Consider the following 21,199-nt stretch of genomic DNA (forward strand, 5'->3'; position numbering starts at 1 on the left):
GGAGGCTGAGGCAAGAGAATCGCCTAAGCCCAGGAGTTAGAGGTTGCTGTGAGCTGTGACACCACAGCACTCTACTGAGGGCGATAAAATGAGACTCTGTCTCTAAAAAAAGAAAAGAAAAGAACTAGGCTGCTGACCAGAGTAGGTTTTCATTTTACAGATGAGACCCCCAAGGCTTAAAAAGTGACTTAGCTAAAGTTACACAGCTAATTAACAAAAAAGAAATACTCAAACCCAGGTGTGAGAGAATGTTCCTTTCCATCATACCATCTCAATAAAACGCAACTAACTCCATGCATTGCTCCATACCTATCCTCTCTTATTTAGCAATATTCTACTTGTTCCCTCCTGTTCCCAAACCTTCTCCTTTTCCCTTGCCCACATCACTTCACCATCACTACAATCAGGAAGCTTGCTTCTTTGATTCAGGCTGGCTGAACCAGTTCACTTAAGTAATTCTAACACCAAATCTTATGCTGCGCAAGTCTGGTTTTTAATTCTGGTTTTCCAACTTGTCAGTTATCTGGCATTACTCTAACTCTTTATCTCTTTACTTTATGTTTTTATCTCTAAAATAGGAACAGTGAAAAAACGCTGTGCTTCCTATCCTTAAGGTTGTGAGGATCAAATCACATGTAAAAAGCTATCCTAATTGTTACATGATATGCTAATATTAGCTCTTATGTAGGCACTGTGCAAAGGACATTTATTTTCAAAGATTAAATATAAAACATTATAAAGTTGTTATGTAAAGGTTTAACTATTAATCAACTTAAACAGTGCTTGAAAACATTTATAATAGAGCTGGAAAGCACTAGTTTCTGAAAACCACATCTCGTCCTCTGCCACAAACTAACAGTGTGCCTTTTAAAATAGCTGTATGACTTCAGGAAGTCACCGAAGTTTTCTAAACCTTGAGTTCTTCATTTGAAAATGAAGAAACTGGTCAGGAGCCAGAACTGGTCATCCTCTGCTTCCAGTAGACTGTGGCTCCTCAAACCAGTTTCGGAGGCTGCTGCAAGAGGTACGGGGAAGGCAGGACAGGAAAGAAAGAGCAGATGGGGCATCTGGGGCCCTTCACGCCTACTTCCCCAGAGTAGCTCAATGTTTCTTAGTCGGTATGTACTAAAAGTCCTAAAAACTATAACCAATACTCACAACAGCGACTCTGAGTTCTGAAGGGAAGGCTCATTACGTTCTTCATAAGCCACAGCCTCTAACTTACCTCCCAACAGGCTTTATTCCCAGAGTTCATGTGTAAGCTATGTAAAAATGTATTCTCTCACAGAAGCTGTGCCATTTAGTAGCAACAAATTCACAAGTCAGCATACAAAGACCCATGTGATTCCAAGTATTCAGTATGACATTTAACAAGACCTCTCTGTGAAAATGTATTTCAAACTCCAATGTGGCATTCCTAGCATACATTCATCCTCTGCCAAGTTACTAGCAATAGCCGCAGCCCTACAGAAGGGCTCTGTTACTGTTCTCTGAGTGGCAAATTCCCAACAAATGTTGTAGGTCATCTACTATGGTAGGCACACGTTTAAAGTGACAAGCAAAACACAGCGCTGGTCCTCACAGATTGTACAGCCTCATCCATACTTCATACAGCAAGCTGAGTCTCTGAAGTCCTGGCACTGGTTCTTACTAGTTGGGTGACCACGAACAAGCCAAGTAACCTTCTTGACCCTGGGGAAGAACCCTCCTGCAAAATGGGCCTAATAACTAAAAACATAAAAATGTGGTTTTGAAGGATTAAATGCCATGGAGTTTGCAGAGTGCCTAGTGGTGCCTTACACATAGTGAAGACTCAGTAAATGTCAGGAACCTGATGATGTGATGATGATAATGTTTATAATAATAATAATAATATGGAAATGTTCTAAAATGCCATGTCTTGCTATAATTCAACTACTTTTCTTAATGGAATGAGCTCAAAAATATTACTGAATTTTTAAAACTACACTTCTTATTCAATTCTGTTAACTATTTACATTCGGAAAAGGATTACTCATATCTCTGATGAAACTCTGAAATATTAGTGTAATTCCATGAAAAAATTTCCAGGGAAAATAAAGTTAAAGAAAATTATATATGTAATCATATATAAATACTTTAAATAGGTCTTAAATATTTGTAAGAGTCATAGAAATAAATAAGTCATGGAAGTAAATAACTAAGTTCTTCATTAGAAAGGAAAGTGATAGACCATTTAAAAAAGAATTGAGATGCTCATCACAAATAAACACTAACTGCAGCAGTCAGTGTAAAAAGTGTCTTTGACTTGTCTGATTTGGGGAGTTACAGAAAACCTCCTGCATGAGCTAACTTTCTAGGACCTTGACTTAACCACTTCTGTGGTGTGGTACAAACTTCTTCGATGAATCCTGGAACATTATGCAAACAGTTTCGCCACTTAAATGTTAGTACCTCAAAGAACAGAAGAATCAGCTCTTTGTGTTTCTCAATCCAAGGACTTACCAGTAAACTATAAAAAGAAACTGGAGCAAAATCATACAGTGATGAGAACTGAGGTTGCATAAGCCTACATATTCAATTGTCTTATATTGTAGGCCTTTTTGTGCTGGTATCATTTTTTCCTAAAACATTACTTTTGCAAATCTAAATTTAAAGACTACAAAAATAGAAGTTTTCTAAGAAAGAAGGTAAATACAGGCCTTTTTAATTTTAACCTGGAGTAATACATAGAGCAAGCAGTTAACTTGATACCGGACTGTGTTTAATCTATTTAAGACAAATTAAAAAAAAGAAAACCACAAATCAAAATCATCCATTCATTAGCTATAAGGCACTATCTAGTTTGACTGAAAGATGAACAAGAAAGGCAAACAGTATTAGGTAGCAACAATCTCCTATTAAATTAGATACAGACTCTAGTATCTTGAGTTCTACGTGTCTCCCACTCAGCAAGCACCTAACAGCAACTTCTGAAGACGCAGGTGCCTAGTGCTGTCTTGCACAAAATAAAGACTCCAGTAAAATGTCAGGAACCTGATGATGTGATGATGATAATGTTTACGATCATAATGTGAAAATGTTCTAAAATGCTGTCTTGCTATAATTCAACTGCTTTTCTTATTAGAATGAGCTCAAAAATATTACAGAATTTTTTTTTTTTGGTAGCTTTTTGGCCAGGGCTGGGTTTGAACCCACCACCTCCGGCATATGAAACCAGCGCCAGCGCCCTACCCCTTTAAGCCACAGGCACCGCCCATATTACAGAATTTTTTAAGGATAGGTAAGATATAGACTGGAGAAGTTGAGCATGGTGGAAAATGAGATAGTATGAAGAAAGTAAGAGGTGGGAAATCTTGGGCAATGTTTAGAATGGTATTAAATGATTACCTAGAAACAGCTAAATAGATCTGATTTGCCTCTAAGATGTGTCTCTATTTCCTGACACCTTGCCAAATGCCAATGCCTGTCAATTCTAGCCATATAATTTCCGTAGAAGCTGACTACTCGTTTCTTTCCCTGCCACCTTGGTTGGAGGCTCACTATCCCCTGCCTGGATGACCCTAACAGCCTCCTAACTCATGGTACTGCCACCAATATTTCCTTCCTTTCAGAAACATACATGCTTTATAAAACTCCACTTTAGGCTTTAAAGTCTTTGTGATTTCATATTACAAATAATATTTTCTGTGGTTTTTAAGTTAAAATATATTAAGAAATGATATATATATGTAAAAATTGGAAAATTAAACTTAAGAACTCTATTAAGCCCTATAAATACCATATATACATATATTCTAAATCAAATCAGTTAAATTTGTGAGGTGAACAAATGCTGAGCTAGCAGAATTGTCCAAAAATGTACCACAAAACCACATAATCAAAAGTGACTAGTTGCCCCTCCTATATAGAATACTGGTCTTGAGGTTGGGATTTTGGGTTGTTGTTATTTTTATTCCCGTATGAGTTCTGCTTCACATCAATGTTAACACTGATTTTTGCTGACTCTAAGAAGATTATGCACGTAGCCACACACTAGGTATGCAGGTAAAGCTGAGAATCCATTTGTGAATCAACTTAAACAATTACAATTTAAAGCATACAATTCCAAAGACAAGGTACAACTCTGGAGTGAGAGTTGGGGGAGGAAATAAATAAATAAGAAATTCAACTCAGCAAATATTTGCTGCATATTGATTATCTGCACAGCACTGTATAATAGGGCAATGGAAGAGGTGAAAATGAATCAATCAGAGCTCACACATATAGTGAAAACATAAGCACGTACTAGTAACTGAACATTCTGTATAGGATGAGGATTTACCAGATGTTTGTATAGAAGAATGACACAATTATATCAAAAATTTAAACAGAAAATTATGATGTAGAAGGAAATGATGGTAAGGCAGCTATCAAAACAGTAAAAAGTGGAAATGGAAAGCAAACGAAAAAGTGTTTTAATATGTCCATGATTTATCAGGTGGTCGAAAGTAGCTCTTAAGTGACTAAAAGAACAAAAAGAGTTATATGAGTTTTTCTCAGCGTACAGAACGATGTAGAGCTCTGACAGCCTCACTACCTAGTTCAGTGGATGGTACTGGACTAGGTGTTATCATTTCTACATTAGTCCCTGGACAACAGTGAAACTAACCGATGCTTCTGAAAACTGACAGTAAGCTCTACTACAAGGTCAACAATACTGATTGTCATGATGAGTGTTGTGGTATGAAAAAAAGGAAGGAAATGAGTTGCTACTTTTTGAAAGTAATATTTTTCCAAAGTAGAAATGCATTATATAAACAGAAGAACATATTGTAAGACTCAAGGTCACTCATGCAATAGCCAGAGAAAGTGGAAGCATTTCATAATGATGAGAAAATTAAACAACCTTTTCCCTGAAGTCAGCCACAACTGATAACACAGCTTTTATTCAGAAATCATTGCTACCTAGTTTCATGGAACTGTCTCATTTATCTGTCCTTTATATGTCTCAAATCGGTGTTAACATTTCAGTCACAAAATTTTCACAGAAGAATATATCACACAAATAATTCATAAAACTGATAAATACTACCCAAAGATGCATTTCAGAATTTCTAATTTCTAGGTTTTATTTGGCCTGTAGAGTCAAGTAAGTGTACACATACTAAGTGTTGAATAAGACTGAAAGAAAATATATAAAAATCACAACTGTGGATATCCCGAGGAGGAAGAACTATGAATGCTTTAAATTTTTTTCCTTATCCTCATATTTTTCTAATTTTCTATGAATATAATAAGTCATTTATTATCAAAGAAAAATATGTTTTAAAACAGTTCTTCTAAAGAAGCAACAATGCAAAACAAATGCAATTCTGACCCTACATGACTAAGCTCCTAAGTGCATCTGCAGAGAAAGACTTCACTCTTCCTGTCTTCTGTGTATTAAGACGAATCCCTGATTTGTTAAAACTGATCAGCAATTTATTCAGCAAATTTTTTAAAATCAGGAAACATATATACAACCAACTTTCTTAGCTCTAGACAAATATTTTTCTTCATTAAAAACAGTTGTAAAATATAGAATACAAGTATTAAAAATATTTGCTACTCAAGAATTTAAAATGATAATAAAGTACAACACGTTTATAACAAATATTTTAATTGTGAAAAATCCTAAAATGTACTCAATAAAAATTTGAGTATCTAATGTTTCCTGGTCAAGGTAATCTTTGCCAAATAATGGAAAACAGGCCAGCTTTTTAGCTTCCTAATCTATAGGATATTAGAGCTTATCTAGTTGAGTAATTTTCATAAATTTTAGTGCCAAATCTTACTTCCAAATGAACTCTTAAGTAAAACATCAGTTGATCAGAGATAACACTTGGGCTCCTGTGTGATTTATATCTTCATTGTTTGGTGTTATGTCCTTATTTCACCATCTGCAGAAATCCTCAAGTATGTTCATAAATCATGGCAAAGTTTAAAAACCAATCATCTTGTTCAACTTCCCTCCCCATCTTTACCACATACACTTTTACAGTTGGGGAACTTAAGATTCAGAGAAGTTAGATGATTCCTTAGTTATTGCATGGGCAAAAAGTAAAACCAAGACCTTTTACTTTGTAATTAAATTCTAAATCTTTTCCATTACATTTTTCCTCTACCTGATAGTCAGTCCATTTTTATCCAACATGTATAGCACAAAGAGCTGGTAAAAGGATAGCTTAAAAGTCTGTGACCATTTCTAGATTAGGAATTTCATACTACTAAGGCAGAGATGTTAGGAAGCATGGACTGCTCAGGTTTGTCACAGTACCTAACGTAGTTCTTCTGTCAGTAATTCAAAGGCTATTTTTGAACTCATGGGAAAGCTCTTTCAGAGATGACAGAATGCCTTTCAAAAGTGGTGCCCACTTCCCTTTTCAAAAACTGTGCAAGAGGGCATGGCAAGGTAACCTGCTAACACTCTACACCAAGCTACATTTAGCAAGTGTATTTTGAAAATTTAAATCTAGTCTTCCAATCCTGCCATGTTAAAAGAAAGATCATACAGTTTTTTTCACTTTCTAAGTATTTTGTATCTAGGTTTGTGGTTCTCAAAGTGTGGTACCTGAACTAGCAATTTCAGCATCACCTGAGAATTGGTTAGAAATACACATCCTCAGGCTCATCCCAGCTCTGCTCTATCAGAAACTCAGAAGGTAAGGCCCAGCAATCTGCCTTCTAAGCCCTCCAGGTGATTTTGATGAATACTAAAATCTGAGAAGCTAGTGCTTCTTCCATAAATACTAAACCAAATAGTAAAGGGAGAAAAGCAAGCTATTATAAAGGGACTTAGCAAAAGTGTGTTTGCATTATGCAGGATATCTATACATTTATTTTAAAATTTAAGTGTGTTATGAATTTAACTATTTTAAAAGCTTTTTACATTAGAAAACTATACAAAATGAATCAATAGTTACCTATTTCTCTTGGTTTATGAATAAGGTGTGGTATAGAAATATACCTTCATAGGAATTTCATCAAGATGTAGGACAGAACCTAGAAAGGTACTTCCTGTTTTTCACACTAGTAAGTCAGTTCACATCCAGATTAGATAATAAAACTAAGATGGAGAAACTGTTGGTGGCTCCTTAGAGAAATCCCACATACAATGATGAGAAAGTTAAATCTTTTGAAAAATAATATATTAAATGTGGATATAACCTTAGGGGCTTATATGGAGACTGCTGATTGTCACGGTAGATTCTCTTTCAAATACCTACATACATTTTAGATATGAGAAAAATTACACTTTATCTACCAGGGTGAAGGATCAGAAGGATAGGGTCACCCAGGTTTAGTTCTTTCTAGCCAGTCTATCTAACAGATTTACATGGGATATGTTTTATTTTTATGCTTAAAAGAAAAGCAAAACAAATTCTAAATATAAACGACAATTTAAAGCAAAATAGGATGGAGATAGAGCTAATTTTCCTCACAAGACATAAAACTACATGAAATATGAAAAAGATGTGTGTTCCCTTAGCTTAAGGTTTATATATATTTATTTGTCACAAAGTAATTTGTTCCCCTCTTTTTTCCTTCTAGCAATAATCAATTCTTACAGGGTAACACTGTCTAATGGGAAAGAATACTGGCCGAGTTTTAACTCTATTTTTGATACTGCGTGTCCAGATGATCATGGGAACGATTTTTGGCATCATTTTCTCCATCCTTAGCATTCTTTTAACACTAACATCTTATAGTTCTATGAAGAGCACTCAACTTATTCCAACACAGAAGTGTTCAAGAGGGTTTTATGCTATATAAAAAAAAAGACTTGAATTGGCAACTTCTTTTGATTATGTATATTAGACCAAATTAAAAAAAAAAAAAAATCACAGGCAGGGCACAGTGCCTCACACCTATAATCCTGGCCCTCTAGCTGGCCAAGGTGGGAGGATCCCTTGAGCTCAGGAGCTCCAGACCAGGAGGATTGGTTGAACTCAGGAGTATGAGGTTGCTGTGAGGTAGGTTGACACCACAAAACTCTAGCCTGAGCAATCGAATGAGACTCCATCTCAAAAAAAGAAAAACATTGCAAAATTCTATACACATTAAACATAATAACTAAAAGCAAATGGTGAATACTGAAAGGTAAATCATTTATACTTTTTCTCTAATCTTCACAACCAGAGGCAATATTATGAGACAAATGGCCAGTAAGTCAATTAAACTGAGCTATTCCTCCCAGGTCGGGCAGAAAGTATAGACCCCTCTAAATCTACACAGATAAAACTGGTACCTGATGCTCATGTGTCTTCTAATAAATATCTACTTTGAAATTATGCATTTCAGGAAGACATACTGGGGAATACTTCATTTCACAGATTCTAAGATGCACATTATTTTCCTATTTTAATGTATCTGAAATAGAAATGAATCTTAACAATCACTGAAATCTTAAAACCATGGCTGGTGATGCAGCAGTCACAACTGTCACGGATTACGCACATGTGAACATCAGAAAACAAACAGCAAGCTTGGAATACAGAAGTAAGTGGGCTGGAAGAGAACCTGGACACAGACATGGAATGCTCTTTCAAAAACTCCTCAGAACCAAGACTGTTGGAGATAAAAATAACTAACTTTACACACTGATAACTGCAAAGCTGGCGTGAGGGTCTACTATCACTGGCTTTTCCTCACTGATTCTTTCAAGAAACGTAGCATCACAGTGCTCTTTATGGCACAGAAAACAATACTGTGTGGAAAAACATGACCTCAACAACGCTAAAGAATCATTTGGAAGAATGTAAAAAGATTTGGGGACAATTTAATTTAATTAGCTTACATTTTTCTTTTTATGTATGCAAGAGTTGGTATAAGATTAAGATCATTCTCTAGCTAAACTGAAGTGGCCTATTTCAATGAGGGGAGAAAAGCTGTAAGAAAATCTAATACAAAAAATTTAATTAGTACATGCTAAGTAGTCCAGTATCAAATACTAGTATATTTTCTAATTCATGAAATACAATAAAATCTACTGTCAATTTGTGAAAAAGAAAATATTTTTGCTTCATTCCATTAAAAAGTTTACCTGTAAACCACAGCAGCCTACGGCATTCATTATGGAGGCATTGTGAATGACACGGTAAGGGATTCCCAGCTTTGTTGCCCTCAGAACAAGATCACTGTGTGTTGTGGCCCTGTAACGAGAAAAGAACAGGCCGGATGAAAGGAAACAACACTGATGTTAAAACAGTAAAGCTGCAGTGTTTCCTGGGTTCAAATCAACAAATGAGTATAGTATTTCTCCAAATTCTTCTAGACACTTGCAAAAGGCTTTCATCTGAGCTTCTTACCAAAATACGTTAAAACTACACATGCCCTTCACAATGTCAAACTGCAACTACAACACTCATAATGCAGCCTTGGCAGGAATGAAAAAAGGACATTTCGCTTAAGCCCAGGAGTTGGAGGTTGCTGTGAGCTGTGTGACGCCACGGCACTCTACCGAGGGCCATAAAGTGAGACTCTGTCTCTACAAAAAAAAAAAAAAAGAAAGAAAAAAGGACATTTACATGCTCTTTGTTAACACCTATGAAATGTAAGCTCAGCAACATAACTCAAGCAACAATTCTTAAATTCCTGGGTCTTGGGGCCCTCTTAGTTCTTAAAATTACTGTTCCAGAGTTCTAAATTATGGAACTAAACCCACTTTTTTATTTCTGCTATATTCTGAAGCTTTGTTTTTGTATTTTGAAATATAAGGCAAAATACAGACACACCTCAGAGATCTTGCAGGTTCAGTTTCAGACCACTGCAATGAAGTGACTATCAAAATAAAATGAGCCACACTAATTGTTTGGCTTTCAGTTACATTTACACTATACTGTAGAGTTAAGAGGGTAATAGTATTAAGTCTAAAAAAGGTGATGTAAATTCCTTAATGCAAAAATACTTTATTGCTAAAAATGTTAACAATTACCTGAGTCCTGAGTTAGTCACAATCTTTCTGCTGCTAGAGAGCCTTGCCTCCATGGTTGCTAACAGGTCAGGCTGCTGCTGGCAATTTCTTTTTTTTTTTTTTCCTTTTTAGAAGAAGTATTGCTGCTATTTCAAACCAGGCTAGCTAGATTCAAACTCCTGGGGTCATGCCATCATCATACCTAAACCTCCCAAGTACGTTCCTTAAACTAAAATGATAATCAAGTTTGCAGCCATCAACTGACTCCTCCTTTGATGAAAGACATTTCTGCAGTATGCAATGGTATAAAATGATAGCATTTTACTCATACAACTTCCTTAAGATTGAAGTGAAGCCTCTCAACCCTGCCACTGTTTTATCAACCTGATTTATGGAACGTTCTCAATACTTTGTTATCATTTCAAAAACGTTCATGCCATCTTTCTCAGGAGTAGATTCCATCTCAAGAAACCACTTTCTTTGTTCATCCATAAGAAGCAACTCCTTGACCATCAAGTTTCATGAGATTGCAGCAATTCAGCCACATCTTCAGGTTCCATTTCTAATTCTAGTCTTCTTGCTATATCCACCACATCTGCAGTTACTACCTTCACTGAAGTCTTAAACCACTCAAAGTCATCCATGTTAGAATCAACATCTTCCAAACTTGTTACTGTTAATACTCTGACCTCCTCCCATGAATCAAAAATGTTCTTAATGGCATTTAGAAGGGTGAATCCTTTCCAGAATGTTTTCAACTTACTTTGTCCAGATCCACCAGAAGAATCACTATCTACAGCAGGCAGCTATAACCTCACAAAATGTACTTCTTAAATATAAATAATATGACTTAACAGTCAAAATTACTCCTTGATCCTCGGGCCACAAAATGGATGATATGTCAACATGCATAGAAACAAAAAATGTTCTTGCGCATCTCCATCAAAACTCTTGGGTCACTAGGTGTATTGTTAATGGGCAGTAATACTTTAAAAGGAATCTTTTTTCTTGAGCAATAGGTCTCAACAGTGGGCTTAAAATATTTAGTAAACTCTGCTACAAATAGTTGTCCTATTATCCAGGCTTTGTTGTTCTATTTATGAAATACAGGCAGAGAAGATTTAGCATAATTTGTAAGGGTCCTGGGATTTTTGGAATGCTAAATGAGCACCAGCTTCAACTTAAGTTACCAGGTGCATTAGCCTCTAGCAAGAGTCAGCCTGTCCTTTGAAGCTTTGAAGCCAGGCATTAACTTCTTTCTACAGAAGTCCTAGACTCCATTTTCTTCCAATATAAGGCTGTTTCACCTACGCTGAAAATCTGTTGTTGTATAGCCACCTTCATCAATGGTCTTAGCTAGAACTTCTGGACAACTTGCTACGACTTCTACGTGACTTGCTACAACTTCTACGTGAGGATTCGTGGTTACAGCCTGCACTTTCATGTTATGAATGAAGACATTCTTCCGTAAACCTCACAAACCAACCTGCTAGCTTCAAACTTTTCTTTTTTTTTTTCTTTTATTAAATCATAGCTGTGTACATTGATATGATCATGGGGCATCATTCACTAGCTTTACAGACCATTTACCAAGTTTCACATATACCCTTGTAAGATGCACCGCTGGTGTAATCCCACCAATCCCCTTCCCTCTTACCCACCTCCCCCCACCCTCCCCTCCCTTTCCCCCTTCCCCCTATTAGGTTGTAACTGGGTTATAGCTTTCATGTGAAAACCCTAAATTAGTTTCATAGTAGGGCTGAGTACATTGGGTACTTTTTCTTCCATTCTTGAGATACTTTACTAAGAAGAAGATGTTCCAGCTCCATCCATGTAAACATGAAAGAGGTAAAGTCTCCATCTTTCTTTAAGGCTGCATAATATTCCATGGTGTACATGTACCACAATTTATTAATCCATTCGTGGATCGATGGGCACTTGGGCTTCTTCCATGACTTAGCAATTATGAATTGAGCTGCAATAAACATTCTGGTACAAATATCTTTGTTATGATGTGCTTTTTGGTCTTCTGGGTATATGCCCAGTACAGGGATTACAGGATTGAATGGCAGATCTATTTTTAGGTGTTCTCCATATCTCTTTCCAAAAGGAATGTATTAATTTGCATTCCCACCAGCAGTGCAAAAGTGTTCCCTTTTCTCCACTTCCGCGCCAACATCTCTGGTTTTGGGATTTTGTGATATAGGCTAGTCTCACTGGAGTTAGATGGTATCTCAAAGTAGTTTTGATTTGCATTTCTCTGATGATTAAAGATGATGAGCATTTTTTCGTATGTCTGAAGGCCGCGCGCCTGTCTTCTTCAGAGAAGTTTCTCTTCAAATCCCTTGCCCAGCCTGCGATGGGATCCCTTGTTCTATTCTTGCTAATGCGTTTGAGTTCTCTGTGGATTCTGGTTATTAAACCTTTGTCAGAGACATAACCTGCAAATATCTTCTCCCATTCTGAGGGCAGCTTCAAACTTTTCTTTTGCAGGTTCCTTAACGTCCCTCACCCTTCACAGAATTAAAGAGAGTTAAGTCCTTGCTCTAGATTAGGCTTCAGCTTAAGGGAATGATGTAGCTGGTTTGATCTTCTACCCATACCCTAAAACTTTCTCTGTATTAGCTTAAGGCCATTCTGCTTTCTTATCATTTGTGTGTTCACTGGTGTAGCACTTTTAATTCTCTTCAAGAACTTCTCCTTTGCATTCACAACTTCACTAATCATTTGGCAAAAGAGGCTGAGCTTTTAGCCTATGTAGGCAAAAGCATTTGTTTCTCCTTATGCTTAATCATTTTTAGATTTTGATTTGAAGTGAGATGTGTAATTCTTCCATTACAATACCTCAAGATCACTGTAAGCTTATTAATTGGCCTAATTTCAATACAATGGCCAGTTGCAACAGTCAGAACACAAACATTTATCAATTAAGTTCACCATCTTACATCCCCTCAGTTCTTGGCACCCCAAAATAATTATTAATACAATAGTAACATCAAAGATTACTAATCACAGATCACTGGAGCAGATATGATAAGGAAAATGTCTAAAATGTTTGAAATGTTGCAAGAATTACCAAAACATGACAGAGACACAAAAGAAAACATGCTGCTGGAAAAATGGCCCGGACAGCTTGCTGTGTAACGTGTGCCAGTTGTGTAGTAACACAAGGTTGCCACAGACCTCTGATATAAAAAATGCAGAATCTGTGAGGCATAATAAAGTAGAGAGCAAGAAAACAAAGTATGACTGTACAGAACTTTTCACAGCCTATTGCTCTTTCAGCATATAATCCTACTTGGATTTTATATCTATTAAACAGACATTTTTCAGCTGGTTACTGTGTATGATTAGTATGTGTCTATTAATGTGTGTGTGTGTTTGTGTACATATGGCCTATTGCCTCTCCTGTTTTGAAATAAATCTTGTGACTGTAATTCTATGATTAGACTAGAGAGAAAATGTATATAAACATGGATACTAGGAAATGTAACTTCACAAGGCCTTTTTCTCTCTCTTGATAAAAATTTCAGGCCCTACTGGGTAAAACAACATTTGCATGTTTGAGAAACTACATACAAACAAGCAGAGCTTGTCAACGGCCAAGGCATACCAAGTAGGAAGATCAAGGGCTTTCACCCCATGAGGCAGTCAAGACTCAGATTAACAAGTACACACCAGGGAAGTCTGTTCCTAATCACACACATAAAATAAAAACTAGCATGAATAATCATTAATTCGATTTAGAGTAAGCTTTAAAAAAATAACATGAATGCCAATTATAAAGAATGTTTTTCGTATCACTTTCAACAGATTCTCACTGTTTTAAGAATAACGACAACTGAATTGGTTACTTGGTAAGGTATTTAAATAGTTAAGGAAAAAGAAAAACTGGTTTAAAATTACATCTCTATCACAAGTTCATTTAAAATGACCACATATGTACATGCCTATCCAGAAATTTACTGTTTCTAGGCATGTAGCCTAAACTAAAATCATATGTTTACATGTATACATACATATGTCCAGAAATAGTAGTAATTTGCCTTAATAATGTGTTTATTACTTAGAATTGTTCTAAAGGCAATTGCAAAAAAGGTGATCCAAAAATGTTTTGATTAATGGAACTAATAAAGTACATAAAGGTGTCCATTTAAATGTATAAGATTAGGTAGCTTTATTTTGAATTTTTTTATAATAACATTAGTTTGCAAATGTAATATCGCATTTGGCTTAGATATTAATGGTTCTGGAAATTCACTAATGATTGCAATGAAACAGTGAAAGTGATATTCTCATGAACTACTGGGAGTAGTATAAATTAGTACTATCCTTTCAAAGAATAATCTGACAAAATGCTTTATGCTAGAATATGTCCATGGATGTCCACACCTTTTGTTTTTTTGATCTCAAAAACCTATTTTGTAGGATCTCCCTAGAGGAAACAATCTACAATGTGGGAATGAAGAAGTGGAAAAGGGGAAAGAGATTACATACATTAATTTACACATAGTGGCTTTACTTATATTGGAGATAAAAGTGGACTAATGATAATAATGCTGACACTCACTGGACAATTTCTAGGTACCAAGCATTGTTTAAACACATTACATGATATAGAAGGAATCAAATGGCATACATCAGGGCATAGGTTTTTAAAAAAAGGCATTTTTTTGTATGTGTATGTTATTGAGGAAAAGGAACACAACATAGGAATAAAAATTATGTGTTCATTTCTAACAATATATATAGTTTAAAAAGCATATTAAAATACAGAATGGAATAACAAAGTGGAATTATCATCAGAAAGAATTTGATACACCTTGGGGGAAAGTTAGGGATAGAATGTTTGAGACTATCAACCCTCACAATGCTGAGTCAGATCTATTGATGTAGTATTTTTAAGAGTCATTCATGTTCTTTATGCAATTAATTTCCACATTCTTTTCTTTAACATGGATAAAATGGCAAAGATGGGAACTACATCAACTTACTGTACCATGACCTTTAATTATCTTCTTCATGAACTTCTGATTGTTGGAGATGGACAGTGGCAATGGCTGTACAACAACATGAATGTCCTTACTGCCATTCAGTTATCCATTGAAAATTGGTTAAAATGTAAAATTCTGTGTTATGTGAATTTTACCACTTTTTTAAAAATTAAAGAAAAAAAAAGAAATTTAAGCATCCTGAACAATCTTCCCTTTTATTTAATGTCTCATTTAAGTAAGTAGAAAGGGGCTTAAAATTAAACAAGGGACATTTTCGTCACATACGAAAGAACTTCAGTGCCTTGTTTCATTTGGTATTTCTTTCCTTGTTTCTCTATTTAATTCACTCAAATTCTCTAAATCTTCAAGGCCAAATTAAAATTACACATTATTCATCACCCCAATTCTAACTAATACATACCAATAGCAGTCCAGAGGTAAAGAAAAAATAACTAAAGTGCAGTAAATGTTACTTAAACCTGAATATAAATACAAGGTTATACATGAGTCACCAAGAGAGGGCAAATTAACTACCAAAGGAGTTTAAAAAGAAAAAAAAAAAGCACTTACTTCTGAATAAAGTTAACAGTAAAATCTAAGCTGGGTCCTAATTTTATAATTAGTAAAATTATATGCTACTAATTAGAAACCAGGAAAAACAGTCTGTTTTAAAGAAAAAGTATGAGTAAGGATATGGTGGAAGTATACCACAAAATACTTATGAAATGGAAAGTTATATAATTTGGTTCTAGCATAGCAGGCACAAAGAACAGCTGGAGGAAAAGGTAGAAAGACTCTAAGATTTAAGGCCATGAAAGGTCACTGAAGGTTTCTGAGCAGAGCAGTAACTGATCAAGACTCTCTGATCCTCAGTTTTTTTATTTACATGGAATTCTCTCTTCTATCTTCCCCCTGGCCCACCCCATAATACCCACCTGTTAAACCCTACCCAGACCCAGCTCACATACCAACTCCTCCATAAAGCCACCACCGAGGAACACCAAACATGGTGCCTTTAAATTCAAGTACACTTTCTATCCTCACCTTATCCTCACACTCACAGTACTTCACTTGGGCACTCTTTCCCTTTTGAAAAGGCCTCTTTGCTTGGCTTCTGGGACAACATACTCTTGGCTTTTCCTCCTCCTCTAGCTCTAGACAGACCGTGAGAGGTCAGAGCTTCGTAGGTCCTCTTCTCTTCCTGTTCTCCTCTCCTAAGGTGACTTTATCCATCTCTTGCTTTTAAATACCATCCCCATACTGATGACTTAGAAGCCACATCTTCAGGACACCCCTTCCTGAGCTCCAGGAGCAATCTAATCACGTTCCTGCCATCTCAAACTCAACACATTTCTAGAACCAATTCTGGTTTCCTCAAATTCTATTCTCTGCTGGTTTTCAAGTGGCACCAACTACTCAGTTATAAAACTAGAAACTGGCAAGTTAGATTTACTTCTTTACTTTTCCTCATCTCATCTACCACATCCATCCCAGCACTGTTCCTTCTAAATGTTCCAGACTCTCCTTTTCTCTCTTCCACTAGGGACACTCTTACCTCCATAAAATCCATTCACCCAAGCAGTGAGAGTGAGTTTTTAATAATGTTAATCTGACTGTGAGTTTTCCTAACTTCAACTCCTCCAAAGGTTTACCACTGTATTTCAAACAAAATGTCCAGTCCATCTAAGGCCTTACATGGTCTGGCTCCTCCCTACCTCTGTAATACCTTCTCTCCTTTTCTCTCTCACTTACTTAGCTCTGACCACTTGGCCTTTCAGTTCCTTGAACACACTCCTGATCTTCCTTCTGCTTAGAATGTTCTTCCCCTCTCCTATATCTCTTCATTGTCCAAATGCCTGCTTACACACCAGCCCCACAGAAAAGCTTTCCCATATGATGGTGCAAAAAGAAGTCTCTACCTGTTATTTCCTTTTTCTAATTCCTTTACAGCCTTATCAAAATAAAGATTTTTTTTATTACTGTTGGCCTTCCCACTAAAGTATAAAACCATGTCTTTTATCATCCAGCATATAGAAATTCCCACAAGACAGTGTTCAAAAGCTATTACCAAACAGATAAATGTCAGTTCAAGATACGCCTGGTCTGTCTGTCTTTGTTGACTTTAGACAAGAAATCCAGACACTCCTTCAATGAATATTAAACTAGTGTGTACAGTATATCAAGTATTATGAAGAAAGCTATGGAGAGAAAATGTGAAGAATAGCCTAAAAATCTAAAGGAAAAGTAAGATGTACGCAGTTATAAAAAATATGTTGTAAGGTACTATATGAAAACAGCACAGATGACACATTTCAGCGGTAAGTAGAGATGTAACTTCACATTGGGATAATTAGGGAACACATCATGGACAATGTGAAATCTGATCTTAGTTTCGAAAAGTTGGAAGGCTTCTGATAGAGATAGGTCAAAGGGCATCAGAGATGAAGGAAGCCGTTTGAACAAAGGAAGGTGAGAATCCTGAAGATTCGGGAAGGGAGGCTGGGTGCAGTGGCTCACACCTGTAATCCTGGTGCTCTGGGAGACTGAGGCTGATAGACTGCCTGAGCTTAGGAGTGTGAGACCAGCCTGAGCAAGAATGAGACCCCATCTCTAAAAAATAGCTGAGAGTTGTGGCAGGTACCTGTAGTCCCAGCTACTTGGGAGGCTGAGGCAAGAGGATTGCTTGAGCCCAAGAGTTTGAGGTTGCTGTGAGCTATGACACCACAGCACTCTACCCAGGGCAACAAAGTGAGACTCTGTCTCAAAAAACAAAAAAAAAATTTAGGGAAGGGCAAACTGATTGGCCTGATGTGGGCTTTAGTACAACAATGGCAGAACATTGTAGTAAAAAGGTAAGTTGAGTGGTATTTTTAATATCTGGCTAATCATGGAACTAATAAACTTCTCATGTATGAGACCAGGTGAAGCGTCCAAATTGTGGTCATATCGTGAGCTTGGATTAGGCAGAATGGTGGAAACCAGACTGAAAGGAATAAAAGGGCACGATAAAGTTGCTAAAACAAAAGTCAATGGCAGTACTTTGCAAACTAACTACAGTGAAAGAACATTATTTTTTTAGGGTGTAAAGTGTCACAGGATAATAGCTTTGTAAATGCAATAAAAATGAACTACAGTCATGTGCTATATAATGACATTTTGGTCAAGGAGAGACCATGCGTATAGGGCAGTTCTGTAAGCTTATAATATCATTATTATTACTGTTCCTTTTCTATGCTGAGATACACACCTTCCATTGTGTTACAGATGCCAAGTTTTTGGACTACGAGTTATAGGCTATACCACATACCCTAGGTGTGTTGTAGGCTGTAATACCATCTCAGTTTGTGTAAGTACATTTTGTAATGTTCACACAATGACAAGACTGCCCACCAATGCATTTCTCAGAGTATCCCCTTTGTTAAGTGATGTGTGACTATAGTAGAAAATAAAATATAAAATAATACAAAGTACAAGGCCCCGATTTTTATATTTAGATTCACTAGACATAAAATTTATTTTTGTAGAGACACAAAAGTTTTTAAATGCTAACTCAATCTACTCAATCTCTGTATTTACCTCACCCTGGTAACAGTTTGTGGGTTAGCACCAGTCCATAGACCTTACTTTGAACAGCACTTTCATGATTTATTAGACATAGTCTGTGGCTCTGAGATTGCTCATCTAACTGACTGTAAGAATAGCAGTATCATCAAGTTGAGAAATTTGATTAGGGGAAGTTTCACTGTAGAAATCGTGAGCTTTGTGCAGTAGGAGTCATAGTTTTCATGAGAAAATCCTACAAGACTTACAAGACATTTTCCATATAGGACTTCTCACTATCCTTATTTCATTTTACTATTCTATGGCTATTATAAAGAAGAAGATAGGTGCAGCTAATTTCAAGGAAGCCTTAAGTTTACAGGAAACAATGTCAAAGGCTAAAACAAACTATTAATATATTTTTAAATGTATAATTACTCTCTGTCATTTGCAATCCAATATAATAAAGATACACAATCTGTGGCACCTCATATTGATACAAATTGACATAAATTACTTTCTTTTTGACAGACACATGCACATGTAACTCCATTCTCTTTTGAAAAACATTCTTGGTGGTAGGCTCATAGTGATTTAATTGTCCTTATGTTCCTTAAATCTGTGACATAAATCTTGGGTCACCAGCTGTAGACAAAGAACTATTCTGTTTGGCCTGACATTAGAGATTGATGATGCTTGACTAGGCAAGGAGATGCCCATCTTCTTTGTAATGAGAAAGAACAGACCTCCTGATGGATATGAGAAATTGAAATCAAAGGCTTGGTAAACGATAAATCCAGGGCAAGTAAAGTGACAGCAGTACTGTCAAACATTAAATGATTAAAAAATAGGGAGGAAAAAGCCTAGGAGAAAGGAAGCCAAAGAAGCTTGTAATTATCTGCAGCAAATGGCAGGCATGACTTGTGATGACATGAGATATTTAATAATGATATACTAGTTCAGGCATTTGCAACCCTACATGACCTTCTCAGAAAACAGCAGAAGCAATGACGCAAATGTTATAGTTGACATTTCATGATGCTGTGATACCTATGATGATACATTTACCAAACAAATTTTCTTCATGAATCTCGAAAGTAATGAAAGTTTAAACTGTGAAATTTTAGACAGTCTCTCATCAGGACCTCGCAGGTAAAAGTTTTAAATGTAATAGAATAATTCTTACTTAAAAAAGTAAATGAATTAAAAACTCAAAATATCTGCTTTGACTTACCCAAATGGATCACCAACTACAAGGAAGGCAACATCACTGGTATCAGCATCCTTTAAAATATCGTCTGCTTCTTGTTCCACTTCTTCTCTATCAGCAAGGATCAACTTTCTTCCGTAAAACTCTTCCTACAGATTTAAACCCAGTATCAAAATGAGAGAAAGCAGGTGACCGTATCAACCCACATAGGTAACAAGCTTTGTCTGGAACAAATCCTGGCAACGATCCAAACACAGATCATTCAATACTAGCACTCCACATCATGTTGCAATTAAACTCTGGCTTTGGGGCTATTTTAATATCCCAAAGGAGGCCGACCTCTTATCATCTGAGGCTTTTTGCATTTTAAATATATATCTAAATTTGGTTCTAACGGACCAGACAGAACACAGGAGGATGAACAGAGAAAATGTCTGCATGAACCTCACTTCAGAAACATATGTGTAATATAAAATAAATATATTGAATAATAATTATTTTACAAAATGGTAGTTTAGGTTTTATTAAATTGTGGGAAAATGTATGGTATCTCAGCTAAAATAAAAGGTAACACCAAGGAGAAATAATAGAAAATTAAGATTTAGCTATTTACAGAAGTGAACGTTCCTACAAAAATGAGGAAAAGACTAATTAAAAACTGTATTCCCTAGTCACTGCTAAAAAGGCAGAGTTGCTAGGGAAAGAATTGACTCCTAAATCTATAGGAAGTTTCCATATAAACAGCTTTGTGAATCAATCCCCTGCAGTTCCACTTTACACAACAACTCCAGCACAGAGTGAGCCAGTGAGCTGGTGGTCACGTGGCAGTAGTTACAGGCCATTATGCAAGATCACGAATCTTCTAACTGATTTCCTGTGGGGTAAAATGTAATTCAAGTGGAGTAACAGTGGATGGATAGATAAACACTGTTTTTTACATACTGAGAAGTTTGTGGGAGGAATTAAGTTATAAGAACTGCTGTACAGGGTGGCGCCTGTGGCTCAAGGAGTAGGGCGCCGGTCCCATATGCCAGAGGTGGCGGGTTCAAATCCAGCCCTGGCCAAAAACCAAAAAAAAAAACAAAAACTGCTGTGCTGTAAGAGTATCTGGTACTCAATACCATTTGTCAAACAACTGAGTATGAACAAATGATTAAGCATCCAAAGATAAATGCTACAGTTCTAACTCCAATAAATATCTCCGAATACTTAACATGTTGACTGCCACGCTAGAGGAAAAAAAGTCCTTGTTGCCATGGTGCTTAGTATGAAAATAGAATAAAAACGTCAAAAACAATGATCCTTTCTAACTAAATGAAAAATTTGTTATTTTTTGTTTTCTGTGAGTTATATACAACTCATGCAGCACTAGAATCAGTTTTTACTCTGAACACCACATGAATTGTTATGTGACTCATAATATACTTACTGAGTTTGTTTCTAAGCAGAGAGATTTGTCATTCCATAAATACTTGTGTCTGGAGCGGACCTTGGGTGGTCTTAGATGATAACCTCTGAATCATTCTACCTAAGTCTGTGCAA

The 21,199-nt window shown here is 36.2% G+C and overlaps 1 protein-coding gene across 3 annotated transcripts in view; it reads right to left on the bottom strand.

Annotated features, from left to right (window-relative positions):
• Nucleotides 1–21,199, bottom strand: part of DPH5 (diphthamide biosynthesis 5) — a 40,676-nt gene that overhangs the window by 12,021 nt on the left and 7,456 nt on the right. For all 3 annotated transcript variants that reach the window (XM_053592336.1, XM_053592334.1, XM_053592335.1), the window contains exons 3-4: nt 19,682–19,806; nt 9,044–9,152 (exon numbers count right to left, since the gene is read on the bottom strand). In XM_053592336.1, coding sequence (XP_053448311.1) covers nt 9,044–9,152; nt 19,682–19,806 — 234 coding nt within the window. The remainder of the gene's footprint in view (nt 1–9,043; nt 9,153–19,681; nt 19,807–21,199) is intronic.

This window comes from Nycticebus coucang, chromosome 5 (genome assembly GCF_027406575.1).
Source record: "Nycticebus coucang isolate mNycCou1 chromosome 5, mNycCou1.pri, whole genome shotgun sequence".
NCBI lineage: Eukaryota > Metazoa > Chordata > Mammalia > Primates > Lorisidae > Nycticebus > Nycticebus coucang.